This window comes from Psammomys obesus, unplaced genomic scaffold (genome assembly GCF_907164565.1).
Source record: "Psammomys obesus unplaced genomic scaffold, mPsaObe1.curated_primary_1811, whole genome shotgun sequence".
Classification (NCBI taxonomy): domain Eukaryota; kingdom Metazoa; phylum Chordata; class Mammalia; order Rodentia; family Muridae; genus Psammomys; species Psammomys obesus.
Window position 1 is genome coordinate 1,557,460 of NW_026594354.1, and position 22,406 is coordinate 1,579,865.

At 37.3% G+C, this 22,406-nt stretch overlaps 1 protein-coding gene across 2 annotated transcripts in view; it reads left to right on the forward strand.

The window, feature by feature from the left end:
• Phex (phosphate regulating endopeptidase X-linked) overlaps positions 1-22,406 on the forward strand; it is a 240,903-nt gene that overhangs the window by 125,435 nt on the left and 93,062 nt on the right. For both annotated transcript variants that reach the window (XM_055618656.1, XM_055618657.1), the window contains exon 13: positions 19,226-19,303. In XM_055618656.1, coding sequence (XP_055474631.1) covers positions 19,226-19,303 — 78 coding nt within the window. The remainder of the gene's footprint in view (positions 1-19,225; positions 19,304-22,406) is intronic.

Consider the following 22,406-nt stretch of genomic DNA (forward strand, 5'->3'; position numbering starts at 1 on the left):
TGTGTACTGTGAAAACATTTACTTTTTAGTGTATGTTGGAGGTTATTTTGGACTGAAGAACTGGTTGGTTGTATGACTTTGAAAGAGCTGAGAAATGCTACAATTGCCTTAGGTATAATTTTAGAGATTCAAAACAAAGGGCTACTTTTTCAGAATTGTGTAGAATTTTATTACTTTTATTAGTCACATGGGCAAGGGAGATCGATTATGTAAAAGTTTTATTGGTCCAAATTCAAGTTGAGTATGTGAGGATTTAAAAATGCATGTTGAGTTTGGTTTGGTTCACTAAAAATAATCAGTTTTACTGTTTTTCGGTTTTAATTTCATGGGAAAAGAGTCATTAGAAATGTCTTGAGTTTAGATTTTACAGTCTTCCTTCCCTTTCGCCCAGGATGAAACTAATAGCCCATGATGCATCTGCTTATCTGCTATCTCTAGGGTTGTGCCTGCCACTGTCAGCTGCTCCCTTGTTATCTGGCTGCTGGTCCTGCCCAGCCAGTTGTACAAGAATGTCAGTTCCATTAATAACCCAAGGGCCAGGCAGGCAGATAGTGGAAAATGGGTGAAGAGAGAGAAATTGTATTTAACCCGTCTTCTGAGTTGTCATTTTCTAGACTCCAGCATAGCTGGGTAAAGGCAGACTGAGGGTGTGACAGCAAATCTATTTCTGACAGAAACTCACATACGAAAGGAGAAACACCATGATAGCAAAAGAATGAATGAAGGGACTTAGGCCAGAAGTCAAGATTTAGAAAGGTCACAGAATGCCTGAGAAGGAGGAGGAGGAGCAAAGCTTCTACAAGTTCATTGCCACCTCAGACTTAGACCAGCAGCACTGGACAAATAAAGCAATAAGCAAATATTTTGAGCTTTGCAAGCAATGTAGTCTCAGTAACAGCTCTGCAGATCTGTTGGGTAACATTAAAATACCTGTAGGTAAATATGTAGACAAATGGATGCATGTTAGTAAAGTTGATTTACAGAACTAAGCAGCAGCTTGAATTTGGCCTGTGCAGTCCATGGCTTGTCACTTTGGTCTTGAGTCTTCTTGTCTCAAGTTTTTAACCCCAAATCTGGCTTTTCCTTTCCGTGTTGTCTGAATATTATGTAAGAATGAAGCGATTTTTAAAAGGTTACTCAGTAGTTTTGTTGAATGATAAAGAATGGATAGTATTTATGCTGCTGTTTACAAATAGCCCATGTGTCCCTTGGCTGCAGCTTGTATTTTGTCTTTAGTGTAAGTGACCTTTTTGATTTCTTCAACTCAGCTACCTTTGCTGAGATGAACCAAAGCAGAACTGGAGATTTGTTTTAAAATGTGATGCACAAGTGTCTCAGAATAAATCACTAGGTTTGAACCATGGAGGCAAGGGGGATCTCCAGATGCAATTCCTTGGTCTGGAGAGGAATCTGAGGCTAGTAGCCTGGCTATTAGAGAGATGAGGAGGGGTCAAATACCCAGGCTCATGTGATACACATTGAACCATATCCTAGATATGGTTAGGATGGTAGTATAAAATGAAATGTGGCTTGTAATATAGTCTCTCTCTTTTTTCTCTCTCCTTCTCTCTTTTTCTTTCTGTCTTGAAATGGAGATTCACTGTATATCCCTTGCTGTCCTGAAACTTATTATGTAGGCAAAGAGGGCTGTGAGTTCACATCTGTCTTTATCTCCTGAATGTTATGATTAAAAGTGTGGGTGACCATACCCAAATGATAATGCATTCATATAAGCATATAAAATGTCAGAGTTTAGAGGGACCAATGTCTGGAATCAAGAATGCAAAGGTCAGAAGAGCCATGCTTCATTCATGGCCTTGTAAGGCCCGAGATATTTGGTGTGACACTCATGTGTTCCTGTATTTTAATGTTAACATGAGTCAGGCCTAGGTTGCAGTAAAGTTTTGAGGTTTGCTGGTTCTAAACTGGAACTCACACTCATTTGTCTTTATGACAGTGCTAGGATTCTAAAAGAGAGGCGTGATTCCATTTTAGAAACAGGGCATTAAGGCTAGGAATCCTTGGGCAAAGGTTACCTATGCAAGACTCTATTTCATAGGGTGGTATTTGCCAGTGGACCTATGCTGAAAAATTGACAGGCTTTTCTCCCTGAACCCCAGTTTCTAGACCACATTCCCTCTGCTGCTCAAATTCAGTTTAATGTGCTACATTAGCTGCAAATAATTCTAATCATCCCAAACTGGAAATAAAGTGTTTTTCTGCTTTTTACCTCTTTCCTCTTCTGTTACTTTATTGTCTTTCTTGTTTTGAATATCTTTCTTGTCAAAGTCTTAATCTACCAGGAATTAAAAGAAAATAAACTTGTATCCTGAATCAAAAGTTTAATGCCATAATTATTAGGGAGGAAAGATGAAAAATTTAAAAAGTTTATTTAAAATTCTATTTTCATGTGTCTTCTTAGTCTTATAGCTGAAAATATTTGTCTTGGTGTACTGATGCAGTGATTTTCTGGGCCTTATATATTATTCAGTTAATTTGGATTTATACAAATTAATAACCTTTATGTAATAGAAAAATTGTTCTCTACTTCTCAAGCATAGTGGATATCAGAAAACAAAACATGGACTTTGAAGTCAGATTAAGGCTGAATCTATTTGGTTGAGAAGATGCTTTGGTCTCTGTGTAACTTGGATGAGCTTTTCCCCTTTGTGCATGTTTGCTTATTAGCTGTGACATGAGGATGATATGCCAATGCCTTGCAGATCGTAAGTAAGGTTTAGATGCAGTGATAAAGGGACACTTTCCACTATCTGGGACATGGTAGGTGTGAGAGTTATTTTTCTATTGCTATGACAAAGCACCATGACCAAAGCAACTTATAAAGGAAAGTGTTTAATTGGGCTTACAGTTTCAGAGGGTTAGAGTCCATGATGGCAGAGCAAAGGCATGGTGGCAGGAATAACAGAGAGAACTCATATGTTGACCTAAAAGTGAGAAAGTGGAAAGAGAGGAGGAGGCACACACTGTTCCTGCCTTTTACACTGGGAGTGGCAGGAGTCTTTTGAATCTTCAAAGGCTCTCCCACCATGAAATACCTCCTCTAAGAAAGCCACACTTCACAATCTTTCTCAGACAGTTCCACCAGTGGGGATCAAGTAGTCAAACATGAACTTATAGGGATTATCTCATTCAAACTACCATAGCAGGTCAACAGGAAAGAATATTACCTTTGTAATTACGAAAATAACAATATTAGGGCTAGGATGATGGTCAGTGTTTAGGAGTGCTTGCTGCTCTTCCAGAGGACATGGATTTAGTTCCTGGTATACACAGTGAGTGGCTCACAACTACCTGTAACTCCAGCTGCAAAGCATCTGACATCTTTTTCTGGTTTCTTCAGGTACCTGCATGTATGTATCCAAACACACACACACATACACAAACACACATACACAAGCATGGTGCATACACACACATAAGCATGCATGCGTGCACGCACACACAAACACACAAATGGACAAACATAAAAAATAATACAATGTTACAACTATGCTTTCTGTTGGGCTCTGAGATCTCTTTGCAAATGACATTTTCAAAAGACCCTTCCCTTATCACTGAACCCTATCCTATCCTTTACAGTTTTCTATTCAATTTTATTTTTCATTCTCCACATGGGACCAATCAATCATGAACTTAAATATATAGCTCACTTAAACTGTTTTTTTTTTTTTCATTCTATATATAACATAAATGAATTCCATGGATTACTGTTTAGTGAACAAAGTCAAACACAAAAGAATCTAGAGCTTTGGGTACATATAAGAGCAGCAAAAATTAATCTAGAGAGAGAGAGTGGCCAGAGGAGTGGTTATTTTTACTGCCTGGAAAGGTGCCTAGGTAAGTCTTACAGGTTCTGTAAATTCTTTAGACTACCAACACAGTTGTGTATGTATGTTAGAGAAAATCAGATTTGTTCCCTTCATATTTGTGTACTCTGTACCAATTGTTACTCAATAAAAACAAATAAGATATTTCCTAGGTTGCAAGGCTTACTTTGTCTTAAGTTGTCAATTAGCAAGAGATAAGTAGTGAACTGAATGAAATTAAAAAAAAAAAAAGGAGTCAGTCTTACATGTGGCTAACCTTTAAGGAAGGCATAAAATATATTTTGAAAACCACAGTGGACATAATTTATAATTCATACAATTCTCACTATTGCTCACAATATTGCTTGAATCCTTGTCTGTTTCAAAAAAGCTAGGAAGGCTTGTGGATAATTTGTACAGAGAGGAAAAGGAGTGAGGAATATAGTCACATCAGATTGGTGGAATATCTTGGTTTTAAAACTAAAATCTTGTTGCCCCCATGCCTCCCTTTTCATTTTCCCTTTGTTTATTAATTTTTTTAAGCAAAGGAAACTTTTAATTTTTCATCCTGTAAGTTTCTTTCTATAACAACAGAGAACATAACACAGCAAAGATATAACAATGCTTATAATGCCATGCTACAAACAAAGATGTTTTCTTAAGTTTGTTGTTCATCAATTTTACTTTGAGATGAAATCTGCAACACTAATCGATGCTACAGACACCATGCAGCAATTCTACCAGATGGCATTGGAATCTTGGGTGTTCTGTGAAAAATGGAAAGACCAAACATAAGCACAAATAAATGAAGGTTGAATTAATCTTTATAATTAAATGGAATATTACCCTGCTATGACTGATTTTAGCTTCCAAATTAGATTGCATGATAATTTTCAGGGAACTGTAATTGTATTATTGTGGCTTTTTTAGATGCCCGAAAACAAACAAACAAACAAAAAAAAAACCTAAAAATTGGTTTTGCCAGTTATGTAAAGAAAGCTTGTTAGAATTTTTTAGTTGAAACATCTATTTGTAAACTGGCTTTCTGATTGTTGAATCTTTGACATTTATCATTCTAGGGTTTAAATAGTATTGTCCAGAGGGTTGAATCTCAAATGCCTGAAGTATAAAACAAACAAACAAACAAAAAACAAACAAAAATAAAAACTGGTGGGAGGAAATATGGTAGCATTGTTTCCATAAAGTACTCAGAATAGCATAATAGTGGTGATTAGTAGGGAATTCCCGCCAGAAAAACTGAAGGATCAGATGAGTCTCCTTTTTATTAATGGATATGCATTGTCAGGGTTCCGGAGCAACAACCCCAAAGCCATGGCACATATTGGAGTTTAGAGCAGGCAGCTTGGCTATATACTAACATTTCCTTTTTGAATCCTGGTAGGTATTATAGCTTTAGAGGACTTTGGTAATGCATGGAGATAATTTTGCTAAAGATCATTCAATAAACACAATGTTCCTTACAAACATCCAGAAATGGCACAAGTGTCAAGATTCAGAAATACTGTGCATTCATTACAATGTAAATTTCTGGGATGTTTTGACTTAACTACTTCTAGTATGCTTTTCTGAATTGGTGTTTTTAGGAAACTCTCAAATTATGCTAATACTGCTGTTCCAAAGACCAACCTTTCAGAAACCCTGTCGAATGTGCCACTGTGAAAAAAGTAATATATGGGTATTGGCTTGATGCTATCCCTTTATTTGTTTGTTTGTTTGTTTATATTGGTGAAGGCAGTGATTTATTTCCAAGTCTAGACGTACAGATATTAATTTACAACACTGAAGTAATTCAAATGAAAAAAGGTAATATCACAAGAATTGTGAATAATACAAATTTTCAGTATTTCAAATGAGTAAGGAGTGAAGGACTTTTGTAACATTACAGATAAAAGCTTTGCACAGAAAACCACCAGTGACACCAGAATAGACATTTTTACCCAGGTACACTGAATGGTACCAGGGTGACACACACTCCAGACTCTAAAACCAGTCCCAGTCAATATTATAAAGCTTAAATCTTTTATATGGTTCCTCTTATTAATTTTTAAATGGTATTTTTGCAATACTTTATTAATTCTTTGGGAATTTCATACAATGAATTTTGAATGTCTTTATTCTTCCAACTGCTGTCTTATCACCTTTTCCATCTTCCCATCCTCACTCACCCAATTTCTTTTTTTATTGTTTATTATTATTAGTTACATTTTATTAACTCTGTATCCCAGCTGTATCCCACTCCCTTATTCCCTCCTAATCCCACCCTCCCTCTCTCAGCTTCTCCCTGCCCCTTTCCAAATCCACGGATTGGGGAGGACTTCCTCCCCTTTCCACTGGCCCTGTCTTATCAGGTATCTTCAGGGCTGGCTGCGAAGTCCTCCTCTGTGGCCTAGCAGAACTGCTCCTCCCTTGGGGGGTGGGGAATCAAAGAGCCTGCCATTGAGTTCCTGTCAGAGATAAGTCCCTGTTCCCCTTACTATGGGAAACCAATTGGTTATTGAGCTACCACGAGCTTTGCCCGAGTAAAGGTTCTAGGTTATATCCATACATGGTCCTTAGTTGGAGAAACAGTTTCAGAAAAAAAAAAAAAAAAACCCTGTGCCCAGATATATTTGGTCCTTGTGGGGTTCCTATCCTTTCCCTGTCATACTAACTCCCCTTCTGCCGAAGGTTTAATTATGAGTCTTAGTATCTGTTTTGAAATGCTGCTTGGTGTGGTCTTTCAGATGCTTTCTGCGGTAGACTTTTGTCATACGTCCAATTTCTAAATTACTTTTCCTCCTTTTCCTTCTTTTTCTTTCCCCATCACGTCCAGTTTGTGTTGTCTAGATAGTTGGGTTTTGGGCCTGCCCTGGTGTGTGGTCAGTCTCTCAAGGCTCACATCATTAAAGAAAACCGACTCATCTCTTTATTTTTAAAAGGTTCTAAATATATTTAAAAGTATATGTTATAGTATACACACATGCACATACATACAGCACACATACACAGAAAGCATGAGAGAAAGAGAGAGAGAGAGAGGGAGAGCAAGAAAGAGAGAGACCATAAATTTGAAAAAGGATAAGGCGGGGTACATGGGAGAGTTTGGAAGGAAGAAAAGGAACAGAGGAAATATTGTAATTTTATTATTATCTGAAAAGCAATTAAAAAAACTGTGTGGTATTTCCTACTTATCCTATTTGCATGTATGTTTTGAGACAGGCTCTTGCTGCAGGGACTAATCTCAAAATTGAGATCCTTCTGCCCTCAGTTTCCTGAGTATGAGGAGCAGAGCTGTGCACCAACAAAGCAAATTACACTTGTCTAATTTAAGAATTCACCCAAATTGTTTCATTTACTCTCCCCCTACCTAATCAGGAAGAATGTTTAAGGTTTTCACAATATTTATTTATCTATTTATTTATTTATTTATCTATCTATCTATCTATCTATCTATCTATCTATCTATTTATTTATTTATTTATTTATTTATTTATTTATTTCGTGTATATGCCTGCGTGCATGTGCTTTGTCACAGAGGACAATGTTCAGGAGTTGGTTTCCTCTTACTGACAGTTCTAGGGATTTAACTCAGGTCATAATACCTGAGTGACAAGTGAAGTACCTTTGCCTTTACCCACTGAGATATCTAGGTGGCCTCAGAAAATTTTCAGACAGTAAAGCATTGCTCCTCTCAGAGCTAAACTTTAACAGAAAGAATGGAGGCAATTTTTCATTTCATTGGACTGCTAATGAGAGAAGGAGATGTGTTTATTTAAGTTAATCTTCAACTTACCTCCGATTTAAATAGATAATTTAATGATTATAGGAGGACTAAGTAGCTGATTAAATTTCTTGGAGCTATGTTCAGTGTTAGGGCCTCGGCATTGCAGGTACATTTCTTTTTATTATTATTTTTAATTAATTTATTTTTAACTAATTACAGTTTATTCACTTTGTATCCCATCTAGAGCCCCCTTCCTTGTCCCCTCCTAGTCCCACCCTCCCTCATCTCTTTCCATGCCCTTCCCCTAGTCCACTGATAGGGGAGGTCCTCCTCCCCTTCTATCTGAACCTAGCCTATCAGGTCTCATCAGGACTGGCTGCATTGTCTCCCTCTGTGTCCTGGTAAGGCTGCTCCTCCCTCAGGGGGAGAGGTAATCAAAGAGCCAGCCACTGAGTTCATGTCAGAGACAGTCTGTGTTCCCCTTACTAGAGAACCCACTTGGATACTACTGAGATGCCATGGGCTACATCTGTGCAGGGGTTCTAGGTTATCTCCATGCATGATTCTTGGTTGGAGTATCAGTCTCAGAAAAGACACCCTGTGCTCTGATTTTTTTTTTTGTTTTGTTTTGTTCCTCTCCTTGTGGAGTTCCCCCCCCCAGGTCTTTCTATCCCCCCTTCTTTCATAAGATTCCCTGCACTCTCCCCAAAATTTGGCTATAAGTCTCAGTATCTGCTTTGATACCCTGCTTTTTAGAGTCTTTCAGAGGCCCTCTGGGGTAAGCTCCTCTCTTGTTCCTTATTTTCTCCCTCTTCTGATGACCATCCCATTTGCCTTTCTGAGTGAGGATTGATCCTCTTACCCAGGGTCCTCCTTCTTGCTTAGCTTCTTCAGGTGTACAGATTTTAGTATGTTTATCCTATATTATATTTCTTATATTCACTTACAAGTGAGTATATACCATGTGTGTCTTTCTTGCAGGTGCATTTCGAAGCTCTTTGGATCTTGACATTTGAAAATGCTTGTTATTAGTAGTTTATTTTTTCTTTTTTCCCCAAAAGCACATGTGTGTTTTTCTATGACATATATTCCCATTTTTGCTTAATGTTTGTGTATATCTCTGCCTTAAGGCTCAGATATTTGCCTCAGCAAAGCATGAATAGTTATTGTGGTAAATTATATAATTGCTGAAATAACTATTATCAAATTACCTTGAAGCTCTGAAAAAAAAATCACATATTATATTGCTATCTTTACTACTAAGTTTTGAAATTTTAGTAACCTTTTGTGTGGAAGAGGGTTAGTAAAACTTTTTCTGTAAAGAGCCAAATAGTAAATGTTTGACGCTTGTGTAGACCATATGGTCTCTGTAACACCTACTCAACTTACTTTTGTAGCTTGCAAGTGGCTGTAGGCCATATGTAGAAGAGTGGGCTGTTGCCAGGGAGAAAAACTTTTCTTCCTCTACCTCCTTTGGTTTAGCATTTGGTAGTGGTGGGAGTGTCTGTGAATTTTACTGACTATAATACTGATTATAATATGGATAAGCAAGATAACTGCCAGGGAGTGTGGTCCAGAATAATGATTAGAATTTGAAGCTCTCATACTATGTTAAGAATGAGAAAGTAAGGGCTAAAAGTATAGGTCAGTTGTATAACATTTGCCTATTAGTAAAAGGTCCTGGGCTGAATTGTCACCTCCCCAAACTGTGTGTGTGTGTTATATGTGTGTTTGTATACATATATACACATACACAAAAGAATAAGAGTGCATTAACAAATGGAAGATTAAGAAATATATGGGAGAACCTAGTGGAAGGTAAGGTTTACTGCAGTTCTGTTGCATGCTGTCATTCTGGCATCAGCTTTTCATGTCAGAAGATGGGGACTCTCCCTTCTCTGTAGCAACAGGAAGCTGCCTTTCATAAAGGGAGGGGGATTTGTGACAGCTGAATTGTTTTGGAAAACTCTGCTTTTAGGGAGATAAGGAGAACACTGAAAGCTTCTTACTGATTCCCCTGATTCCTAGATTCCTTCAGCTCAAAATAATCCCTTTCCACAGTAGCACAGTCTAACAAAAACCCTGTCTTTACAAAACCAAGTGCTAGGCTGTTTTGAGTCTGCAGAGTCTAATTTGATGACCTTTGATGTAGAGCCTCTGTAGGAGAGACAGAGGAAAACATAATTGACTTTGGCTTCTGTAAAACCTAACCATGATACAGGATTTTCTTGGTCCCTGGCTCATACTATTTTGGCTCTGTCTGGACAAGAGAGGTTTGTCCTCACAGAGATGTAGGATATTCACGTGCACAGGTATTACATCTGGTCTAGTTACAAAACTTCCATGAATGAATTTTTTAATTTATTTTAATGAAAAAAATACATGGATTCAAAAGCTATATTTTGTGACTGCTGTTTTGTTCAGTTCTAAAGGAAATGAATGAGTGTTGTCTCTCTCTTTAAAGTAATATTGCCCCAGCCTTCAGCAGAAGATATGTGCCCCTTTGTGCATTAATACGGGGCTGATTTGGGTTCTGACTTCCGTTTTTACTATACAACTGTTCACTAAGAAAACCCAAATGTCTTTAAGATTGTTAGGGTGCAGAGCTAACATATCACCGGAATATCATGGAGACACCAAGGAAGTATTGAGTGGCAGTTTGGCTCAATTCTGATTTATTTGTGCCTGAGTAGTTTGTTTTTGTTTTCCTTTGTTTTTCAGGTTGGAGAAACTACTTACTACCAAGATAAAGTGGAGTTCATCTTTTTAGTCCTGGTTCTTGTTTGCAATTTGGAACTTACCTCCCTAGAACATTATCCATATTAGAAAGTAGTGGACAGGGGGCAGCTACTATATGGGGCATTGCCCATGCAGCGTTAAGGATGAATAACCTTCAATCTGACTGTTCCCGTCTTCTAGTTCACACAGACACAGAACTGTGGCTAGCAATTGAAAAGGCACCTGAATCTGATGCATGGTTGCTGTTTAGTTCTCCTCCACCCTAGCATGATGCATTAGCTTGTAAACCACACCTAAAAGCAGTTCTCAGAATTACAGCTTTGAAAACTCATAATAAATCAGTGTCATTCTTATCAAGAGGACAAAATGTGATTTTTTTTTTAGATCACTGCATTGTTATTATTTGTGGATCTCTGATAGCCCCAAAGGATATTAAAAGCTGTTCTGCAGGCCAATTTCACCAATACCATTAAGTTTGCACAGGGTAAGATTTCCAGCCAAGATAGGTTTTTGAGCCAATCATCTGTCTGGCACTGTAGAAACTCTTTGTTTTGAAGGATAGTGTAATACTTGCATAGTTTCCTAAACTTCCGTGTGTTTACAGTTCAGAATTTTGATTGATGTTTAATAGTTATTATAGAACTCATCAGAGAAAATGAGGTTTTGGCTTGGTTAAGCCTGACTGAAGCTTTCAAAGCCATTGCAAGCTTAAGAAAGTTGCTCTAGAAATTGTTTATAAAAGGCCATCAAGTAGTTGTTCCATTTTTCTTATGTTAGTTAAATTAATAGAAAAGAAAAAAATACGTGAAGAAACTTAACCATGTAGACTAGACACAAAGCTGTTTAATTAAGTGATTAAAGTGATCCATTTGATGTGAGACATGCAAGACATTTGAGAATGTATGTGACTTTCCTCCATAGCCAGGTCTGTAGGGATTAGAACAAATGAGCTTGTCATCTTGCTTTCTGTAGATCAGCTTAATACTAAGTAGCTTTACAAATTCAGGAGTAAGGCAGGCAATCTGACCAGTCTTTAAATCAGTTTGGTCATGTATTTCAAAATTATATTCTATTGCAGAGCTCTTAGCCAGAAAGAGAAGGATTATATTTAGTTATGTTCTTCCCTCCAGCATTATCAAGTTGTAGTGTACCTTGCGGAAACTTCTGGGAAGGCAGGGGTGACTTGAGAGTTTTAAATCATGTCATGTATTACATTTTTCTGAGTTCATTTGTGATAGGTATTGTCTCCACCTTAGAGAAATAATCTTTCCTTTATAAACTCCTTGTCTTCACAGAAAGTACTTGTAATTTTTAAACCTGTATCCCTAAGGTTTTAGTGCAAGGAACGCACACACACAGACAAACACACACACACACACACACACACACACACACACACACACACACTGTTAGTAACACTCATCACTGTGATAAATTAACCTAAAATCAGTGTAAGGAACAAAGAGTGGGCAAAGTGATGGTTTGTGTCCCTGGTGTGACAATGTGTGCCAGCTTTGATATACCCAGGACAATATGTGATTGAAAACTTAGGAATTGCTCATTTCTGGTATTTACCATTAATATTTTGGATACTAGTTGAGTGCACGTAATGGACATCATGAAAAGTCAAGTCAACCATGTGGTAAGACAACTGTATGTGAAAATTATGGTTTCTCAATGTTTTTCAACTGTGGTAAAATTAGTTGATATAGTAATATGTCTTGATGTGAGTAGCATTAAATGGTGTTCTTGATCAAATGTTAGATCTTTCCTATTTAAAGGTTAAGTATAAAATAGAACATTTTATACTTTCTGATACTGTTGATGACATGGTTTTTTTTAGAATGAATTTCTTAGCTAAATTACTCATAATATGAACCAGTATTTATTGAACATTGGTCACTTGCTCTGTGCTTGACACTGAATTCTGTTTTGGAACATCATGGTAATTAAGTTTAATAGGCTGTGGTTTTAATTTGATTCTTAACAGCAAGAAAGTTCTCTCCACTAACAAACCCTCCCTTAAGATTGGATTCACCCACAGAACCAAAATATCTGGGCACAGCCCTCTTTTCTGAGACTGATAAGCCAACCAAGGACTATTCATGGAGATAACCTAGAACCCCTGCTCAGATGTAGCCTATGGCAGCTCAGGATCCAAGTGGGTTCCCTAGTAATTGGGACAGAGACTGTCTCTGACATGAACTCATGGGCTGGCTCTTTGATCACCTCCCTCTGAGGGAGGAGCAGCCTTATCAGACCACAGAGAAGGACAATACAGCCAGTTCTGATGAGACCAGCTAAGCTAGGGTCAGATGGAAGGGGAGGAGGACCTCCCTTATCCATGGACTTGGAGAGGGGCATAGAAAGAGAAGAGGGCAGGAGGGTGGGATTGGGAGGGGAGGTGGGAGGGGGCTATAGCTAGGATACAAAGTGAATAAACTTTAATTAATATAAAAGATAAAAATTTAATTAAAAAGATTGGATTTGTTCATTTGGCTAATAAACTACTCTTTTAAATATAGCAGCTTCTCAGGGTGAGTGTATTAGATTGCTTTTAGTCACTCACATTTTATTATAAATTGCTTTGAGGCCCCAGTAATAGCTAATAGGTTAGTGTTTTGAAGGAATAATAGTTTTGATGGATGAAGAGGGAAGGGTGAGATGACTCTGGAGCATAGTATATTGTTAAAGAAAGGCTAATATGGGTATGCTAGGGGAACAAGTGCTATGAACACGCAGGGCCTTGCAGTTATTGGGAGAAATGGGAAAGAGAAAGAGTGAGAATGTCTGAGCCACAATGATGAATCCTAATTACAACCTTAATTTTTATTTGGTGTAAATTCACTGTGGCTGGTACTGGATTTCATAAGGACATTTTAACACAACCATGCTTTGGCCATGCTCATCACATGGCTCTTTATCTCCTCTATCCCAGTAGTTACCTTCTTTCCCTTAGACATTTTTATTTCTACTTTTATGTCACACACATACAGAAGCTTGTGTGTCCGTATAAAATATACGATACACAAATGAGAGAAAAGCTGGGACATTTGCTTTTCTGGGCATAGAAAACTTTATTTTTCTTAGAGTTAGATTTTATAGTATGTCTTATCTCTCTTTTTCAGAGGTATGCAAGTAGTAACCCTTAAAAGAATCTTCTGGCTTGGAGGCAGGATTGAAAAGCCTGGTTTCTTCTGGCAAATGTGCAGACTTTGACTTTGCTAGGGAAATCATCTGCCATGGTTCAGGAAACTTTGAAGTGTATATCTCCATTCACAGGCCACAGTTTTTCCTTTCATTTTTCTCTCATTTCTCTTCACATTGTCTCTCATTATTTTTTCTGTCATCACAAGTATGGCTCCTTGAAACCTGTGACTAAAAAGAGTGAAATTGTTTTACAGGGGGTTCCAGGTATTTGGTTCAGGGGTATTTTACACTCCCCTTAATGATGCTGAATCCTTGGAAGAAGTCATGTTTCCATGTTCTTTGTGTAGTCTACAACTAACATATATGAGCATTTACTTACTATGTTTTTTAGAAACCAAAGAATTGAAAATCAGTCTTAAATATAATAATTACTGACCTCTTACAGACAGCACCTCAAGGGAGGGACTATTTTCTTCTTTCTCAAACTATACCTGATAAAAGGGGAAGTGTGTAGGGATTATATTCCACTACTGATAATGGAAAACATGCCATGTAATACTTCAAATAGTTTATTTTCTTTGTGTTGTGGAGGGGGTGGGGATGGAAGACATCTAAGATAACACTTTCAGGCAAGTAAAATGTAGCTATTTTCAAGCATAATATTGCATTGGTATTAGTCACATATTTTATCATACATTTTTGAAACCCCATTGACAGCTAATGGATTAGCTGCCACATGCTATCATCTTTTCATGCCACCATGTTGGACACGTAGCTTTCTTCATCTTGTTTGTTGCCTTCTACTTGAAAGCTAGCTGCTCTACCACTGGCATTGCTTTAGCACTCCAGAGATTCTTAACTGCTGGTGCTTTTTCACCTCTCCCATGGGTATTTGACATCTCTACAGTTCTGGTTGTTACAGCTTATGAGGGGATTGCAACTGGTGTTTAGTTTGCTCAAGACAATGGTGCTGCTAAATATCAAGGAACTTACAGGACAAACCCTCACAAGTGTTATTTGGCCTCAGTGTCAATACTGCTGAAGTTGAGAAGCCCTGGACTAAAGGCCAGAAGCATGCCCCAGCCAGAAATGCACAAAGCAGTTTAATTTGTATGCCATTGACCTAAATCTTATCCTATACTCAAATCCAGCTGTTAAGTGATCTGTGGATTAATATTTTGTTCAGTTTACTTTCATCCTGAGTAGAACTGGGTCTACCATAAGAGAATGATGGTAGAATGGATCAATATATATGAGCCTCTAGGCCATTTTCACTTTGAAAGAGAAATACTTAGTTATAGACACAGATGTAATGAAGATCATCATCTGCCTATTTCTCTTCCACAGGGGAGGGATGACCAGCTGTCAAATGCAGATTCTCTCCAGATGTGTGCACAAAATAATGGATGGAAATAACTAGTTATAGCAAACCCTTAGGTTCTTCTTCTTTTTTTATCAGCCTCTTTTCAAATAGCCTGGAAAATGTTTCTCTCTGTATCTCATATGCCATCTGTTAAATATTCATCCCATTATTTCCTCAGTATTTGTGTGGTGACTTGCTTTTCCCTCTTGTCATAACCAGTGGGATAATTGATTTCAAACAGTTCTTACTTATATCTTGCCCTTCAACAAACCAACTATTGGTGGATCATTTTTCTTATTGTAAATACGTTGGAAAGTGATGTGTCACTATTTGCCTTAGTCTGTACCCAGGAGAGCGGACACATTTCTAACTGTATCAAGCAGGAAAATGTTTAAGGTGAATGATTAGAGGGGTTATATAAGCATTTCAAGGTCACAAAGTAAAGGCCAAGGCTGCCAGTGGTCACTGCTGCTTGTACACCAAAGGGTTCTTCCCAGGAGAATGCTTGGAATTGGATGGGAAAGTGTTTTATCTATTGTCTGCAGATGCCCATGGGCCTCACTATTGCTGCTACAGTGAGTAAATGACATCTCCATCTCTTCTCCCTTCCAAGGCCCTATGAGTATTTCTTCTTGACAGTCTGATCTAGAGTCATGATCTAGAGTCTTGAGCAATGTGGTTCTGAAGCTTCTTGGGGGGAAAAATGTAAAATGTGCTGGGCTGGAATGGTGTGAAATCCACAACAAACTTGGGGAAAACAAGAGAATTTGAATCAGAATATAAGTATCCATATACATTTCGAGCAAAAGAATGTTTTACTGGGCTGTTAACAGTCTGCTATTAGAATCACTACCTCATTTTATTTGTGTATCTTTGGTAGAAAAATCTGATTCTCTCTATTTTCTGACTCTTCAAGTTGTAGTGATGTAACTAAATAAGGATTCAGTACTACACACATGCAGCACAGGAGTTAATGTATTCTTTGAAACTTTGTAGTGCAGTGAGGTCCCAGATCATGAGGTTTGAAAAAGAATGCATAATTCACTGGTATGCTTTGAAAAGGCTAGTGTTCAGAAAACAACTGTGCATGACTCAGCTTGTCTTGTACATTTTTGGGTATGTGTGCTGGAGAAAACTATGTACAAGCCTTTATTTGCTAAAATGATGCATATGACTTATGATGAATCACTACACTGAGAAATTACACTATACTGAGGAATTAACAACAACTAGGAAAGCAAGCACTTTCAGAAAGAGGTAACCTACAGATACATGACATATTGTTTTGTGGTCTTGGGAGAGCTATAACACCCTGTTATCATATCAAGCTTTTAGTTTAGCTCATGAGCTTTTGAAGGCAGAATTTGATCTGTATTATTTGTGAGTCCCTGGAACAGCAAAACCTATTAGGTCTGTGTCCTGCAGCACTTGTAAAATCCTAAATCATGGGTTGGAAGTTTCTGATGGTATTTAATATTTATATTATCTCAAAGAAAACACTGAAGAGGTCCTATCTTACTCTCTTTATTCCTTGAGTGGGGTGATTTAGAAGATATTATAGAAGAAATGTCATCCTTGAGAACAGTGTTGGAAGCCAGTCACTGGTTTTGCATCGACGCTTTGCTGTAATACCACCAATGGGTTTGGGGCTGCCTGAGTTTTTTCTTGGCTCATCTGAAGGCAGACCTGGAAATACGGACTCATGTGCAAGTGATTTATTTAGCAAATACTTACAAATGAAAGCTGCAGGGGAATGGGAGAAACTAGACTAAGACAGGGATGATCTAAGGGAAGGATTCAATCTCAGAAGATGTTTGCAAAATAGTCTGATCCTGGGAGGAACTTTGCTAGTGTAAATTATACCCCTGAGCTGGTACTGAATTGAAGTGAAGGTGCTGGGCTTTCATGATCCTGCCACTGTCAATGGCTAAGAGTTGCATGTATGGAGGGAGAGGTCAGAATGACAGAAGTTAGATTAAGAACGCAGAGCAAGTTGTGGTTATATGTAGGCCTTCAAAGTCTCTTGTGCTGTCAATTAGAAAAGACAAGACTCTAGCACTGGCTTCAGAAACAAGACCAGAACAATGGTAATATCAATGTGGAAGGGAAAAAATATTTGCAGGATTCCATCATTAGACAAATATTTACAGATAACTAATGAATGCTGGGAGAAGGAGAATTAGCTTCTCCAAGTAATAAACCTGAATACTGCTTAAACCACATATACACCACCACCAAAAATGTCTTCATCTGTGTGTGTGTGTGTGTGTGTGTGTGTGTGTGTGTGTGTGTGTAGGCTATCAACTTGAGAATGTGGGAGGCATGAAAGGAAAGGAGGAGTTCAAGGGAGAGCTGCAGGGAGGGACTGGAGGGGGGAAATGATATAATTCTGTTTCAATTAAAAACAAATAATATATAAATAAATAAAAGAATCTGGGGAGGGCTATCTATCCACAAGTGATGAAAGTCATCCCAGAGAATGTGGGTAGAGCCCAGACAATGTACTTGCAACACCATTGTGGGCTGCTTTTATTTTATTTTACTTTATTTTTTATTTTATTATTTTGTTTTATGCAACCCTGAATCTGGGGACATGGGAAGAGAAGATTTCAGAGGGAAGCTGCAAAGTTTCTCTAGAACAAAGGCTAGGAAACTTTCTTCCATAGGTCCAGATGAAATATTTGAGACTTCGTTAGTCCCAGAGTTTTTATTCAGCCACTCAGCTCAGAAGTTGTATCACGGAGGCAGGTATATATAATAGGTAAATGAATGAGTGTGTCTGTGTTCCAGCATAATTTTATTTACGAAAGCAGGTAGAAGAGGAGGGCTGACATTGGTCCTGGAGCCAGTTTGCTAGTCATTGCTCTAGACTGGTACTCTCACTGATTTTTCCTTTATATATTCCTTGCATGCTGCAAAGCAAAGAAGATAATCATTAGTACTTCTGTCTATCAAGTGGATGACTATGATGTGATGCATTTTAAATTATTCTGGACCCCCTGCCTCTGATCTTTCTGGTGTTTTGGATATCACTTACAGAGCTGCGTGGATAATCATCCTGATGCATGACTCATCTCTTTTCACTCCTCTTGGAAATATTTAACCCTCACTTATCTGAATAACAACAACAAAAAATACTTGTTCGCATGGCAGCACAGAACTTCCATGGATGATCCACGAGCTTCCTAATTTATTTAAATTGTGGGATAACTTTTTACATATTCATGAATCACACCAGGATGTTTGGCCAAAAGATATGCATTGTAGAATGCCTAATTGAAATCAATCAGCATATTTATTACCTTACATTTATCACTTCTTGTGGTGAAAGCATTAAAAACATATACACGCAACTGACCATGTGGATCCATGTGGACTTGGAGTTTGTCTACAAACACGAGCTTCTGAGCTTTGCATCAGGGCTCAGGTCACTTCACAGGTCTGCTTCACCACTGCTTTAAATCTTTCAGCAGGGCTTCTCTTTCTGCAGTTTATTTCGGCTTCCACAGTGATCTCTGATTTTATAACCCCTTTGTGCCTGAATATTATCTCATTGTGTGTACGTGTGTCTGTGTATACTACACTTGATCCGTATTCATCAATCAGTAGGTCATTTCTATTTCTTGGCTACTGCATAGTGCTGCAATGAGCATGGGACGGAAAATGGCTCTTTGATATACTGATTTCATTTTCTTTGGGTACCAATTATATATGGCTCAACCCATTAGAGGAACTGCTGGTTTTAGTCTTTTGAGCAGTCTATTTTCCACAGTGGCTACACCAACAGTGTGAAGGTTCTTTAGTTTTCCAGATCCCCACCAACTCTTCTTTATAATAGCCAGCTTACCACAGGGCAGATAAAATGTCTTGTGGTTTTAATTTACATTTCTCCAATGATTAGTGATGTTAAAATATTCCCTTTTACATACCTGCTGCTCAAGTATGTATGCAAAACAAATTTTCGGGTTCTTTAAAAAACTTCTTTTTTGCTATTTAATAATTTAGATTTTTAAAATGTTATTTCAGACATTCATATTTATCAGGTATGCTTGCAGTCTGTTATGGTCTATTCATTGTTTCCATTTCCAGATTCTTCCTCTCTGCTCTGTATTTTTGAAATGGTGACTATTCTCTCAGACTTGTATTTTCCCAGTGAGATAAAGGTCTTTCTTACAGATTTTAATAACAATGCTCTCCATTTCCATTAAAATCTTTATGCTTATAAAAGTTATTTGTTATATTCATTATATTTGTAGCACACTGAGGACAGGAAGTAAGTATTTTTCTCTTACAGTGGCTTGTATATAGAAGATATCCAGTCAATGGAGTTTACAGATGAAGACTAAAGCCCAATATCCAGTGATTATTAATGGTTTAAGTGAGAAAACTCTGACATCATATTTCCCATTTTTCTTTTTACAGGCAAGAGCTGTTTTGGCAAAAGTTGGCTATCCAGAGTTCATAATGAATGATACTCATGTTAATGAAGACCTCAAGGCAGTAAGTGCTAAATTTATTGTGTGTGTGTGTGTGTGTGTGTGTGTGTGTGTTTATTTTTGGCATGTTTTACTGGCCTTATGTCTATGAACCCAAGTCCAAGCAATTAAATCTTGTGGTGCCAGAAAGTACCAACTTTTGATTAATTCCCTGACTATATATGAGCCTGAGTTTGCCATACTTATTTCAAGATTTAATGCAGATCCCAAATACAGGAAGTGTCAGAAAGCTGAGTAGACATCGTAAAGCAAATGGAAATAATTCACCAAACTGAATATTTTACAATTAGTAGACACGTTCTAATGGTGAATGCATCATGTTTGTTGTTAAATATTTTTTTTTATTTTCATCATTTATATTAGATGGATAGACATAAATCTGCCTGCTGAGCGTTAACTTCATTAAACTTTATGACTGTTTTGGCAAATTAAGTGCATATATGCATGACTCTATAATTTATTATGCATTGGACTGTATATTGGCAGTGAGTTACTGATGAGGAATAGTAATAATTCTTTTTTTGTCCCAGTGTTTTGAGATACATATTTTTATTACAGCCCTTTCTAATCACCGCTACTGCTATTTCCTATCCCATAAATAGTTCTGATGACATTTTTTTTCCTTCTTCACAGAAAAGCATTGCTTTCACAATTCACTGAACTTAAAAAAAATGTATTTTATGTTTATGGGTGTTTTGTCTGCATGTATTTCAGTGCATCACATGTTTTTCTGGTGCCAAAGAAGCTAGAAGAGGGTGTTGTATCCCCTAGAACCGGAATTGCAGGTGTTTATGAGGTGCCCAATGTGGGTGCTGGGAATCAAACCCAGGTTGTCTGGAAGAGCAGCCAGTTCTCCAGCCCCAGAACTGGACTTTCTTTTAAAAGTAGTCTTGAAATAATTTTAACAACTATGGCTCCTAGGTTTAGCTCTTTGCTGAAATCGTGGTTTGACATGTGGCCTATCTCTGAGCAGTCCTAGCTTCGTGGGTGACTCTTAGAATTTCATAGAACCCTTTACATGTGAGATAAAGCCTGAATTTAAAATTTTCTACATTTCAGTTATGATGAAGGTATTATTTTTGTTGATTAAATTGAACACTCACATTTTTTTTCCATCTACCCAGGAGTGATTTGCTGCTTTTACCCTCAGATGGAAATAATATCATATCTCAGGGTTAGTCTGGAAGAAAGTCACCTCACATTCTGCTTGTGCTCATTAGATATCAATAGTTAAAGCAACATTAAAGGAACAAATATTTCATACCATTTATTGCACATTAAAAATAGGAGTGTGTAAGTTATAAAAGTAAATATTTGTAATATACAAATATTTGGAGAACTTTTGAAGGATCTCAGTGAATAGAAGGTAATAGAACACACTGAAACAGTGTGATGGAAAATTTTTTGGTTTTGTTGTTCATGCTTCTAAATTATTGTCTAGGTAATAAAAACATTGTATCTCCATGGGATGGGAAAGAATTTTCTTCATTTGTCTTCAAAATTTGACCTTCCTAAAGTTGATAATATTGCTCTGGAAGAAAGTAGTTATGCTTTCCAAAATCTTCATTCTCAGACAGCTTATCTTGTACACTTTTTTGATGATTCTGAACATTTTATTATTATGATAATTAAATATTGAAACTTGGCATACTGATGTATATGATGTCAGTATTCTTGTCTTCACTGGCCCTGTGAAGTTAGTGAATTAATGAACAACTTGTAGAGAAGGATAGAAAGAGTCAAAGGAGTTTGGTAATCTTTTTAGTGCCACACTTAGTGTCAGATCAGGTCTGGATTCTGATATCAGGAAGCACTGGTTGCAATCAGAGAAGGGGATCTCAGGTATATCATCTGATCAGGAAGCTGTGCTAGAAGAACAGAGAGTCAATTTTGGAGACTTGGTAGGGAGGGGAGTTTGCTAGAGTTGGTGGGAAGGAAAGCAGCAGAAGGGCGGGAATGTTTTTTAGAGGTTAACAGCATATTTTCTGGTGTAGTGGGCTTAGGCTTGAATTCTGCCTTTTCCACTTCCTATTTATTTGATCTTTTGCAAACTTAGGTTCCCCTTGGCTATTTTTTATATCTACAGTTTTTAAATTACATCTTTTATTATTCAAAAATAATTTTAAAATTTAAATATAGTTTGATCATATTCTTCGCTTTCCCCAGGTCCTTCTAGATTCTCTACCCCCAACTTTAGGTTCTTTCTCAAACAAATAAACAAACAAACAGAAACCCAATACAGCAACAACCGCTCCAAAAAATCAAAACAAAACAGAGAAAACAAAATAAAACATCACCCAGAAAGAAAGAAAACATTATAATCAGATAAAAACACACACACTTTATTAAAAATAAAATAAAAACAATTTTAAAAAGTAACATTAAAATAAATAAATATCCAGATAAACAATTAATATATATATAATAAAACTTTATTTTTAACATGACAAAATAAAGATAAGATGAAGCAAAAGTTATCATATCAAAGGTGGACATGGTCACAAAACAGAAGGAAAATTATCCCAAGAAAGGCACAAATGTCAGAGACAGACTGCTGTCACACTCAAGAGTCCTATAAAAATGCCAAGCTAATAGCTGTAATATATGTTAGATCACCTGGAATAGGGAAAGTTTAATCCAGCAACATGGCTACTCTGACAAAGGATCACATCCAAAGACCAAGGTTTGTTTAATTAGCCTGGCATACAGACCCACCCTTGGTACATACCTTTCATCCCAAACAATGACAAACAAACCTTTGATCAGAAACCATGTATTCATAGAGCTACGGTATGGATCTCGTCTCGTCCCATCATCTGAGGAAATAAGGACATTTACAACCTGGTGCACATCTGTGTAGGCCCTGTTGTTACTGTTTCATTCTCCATGAGCTAATATGCTCCCAGTGGCTTCAAAGGGCCTTGATTTTGCCAAATATACAAAAATGAATCATCTCACTCAACTAAAGTATTTTCTAAATATACTTGGTACATAGTTTGATCTGTAGTGGAGTTTAACTTGTAATAAAGTAATAAAGAAATTAAGTCCCCCCAAAAAAACCACACACACACACACACACACACACACACACACACACACACACACAC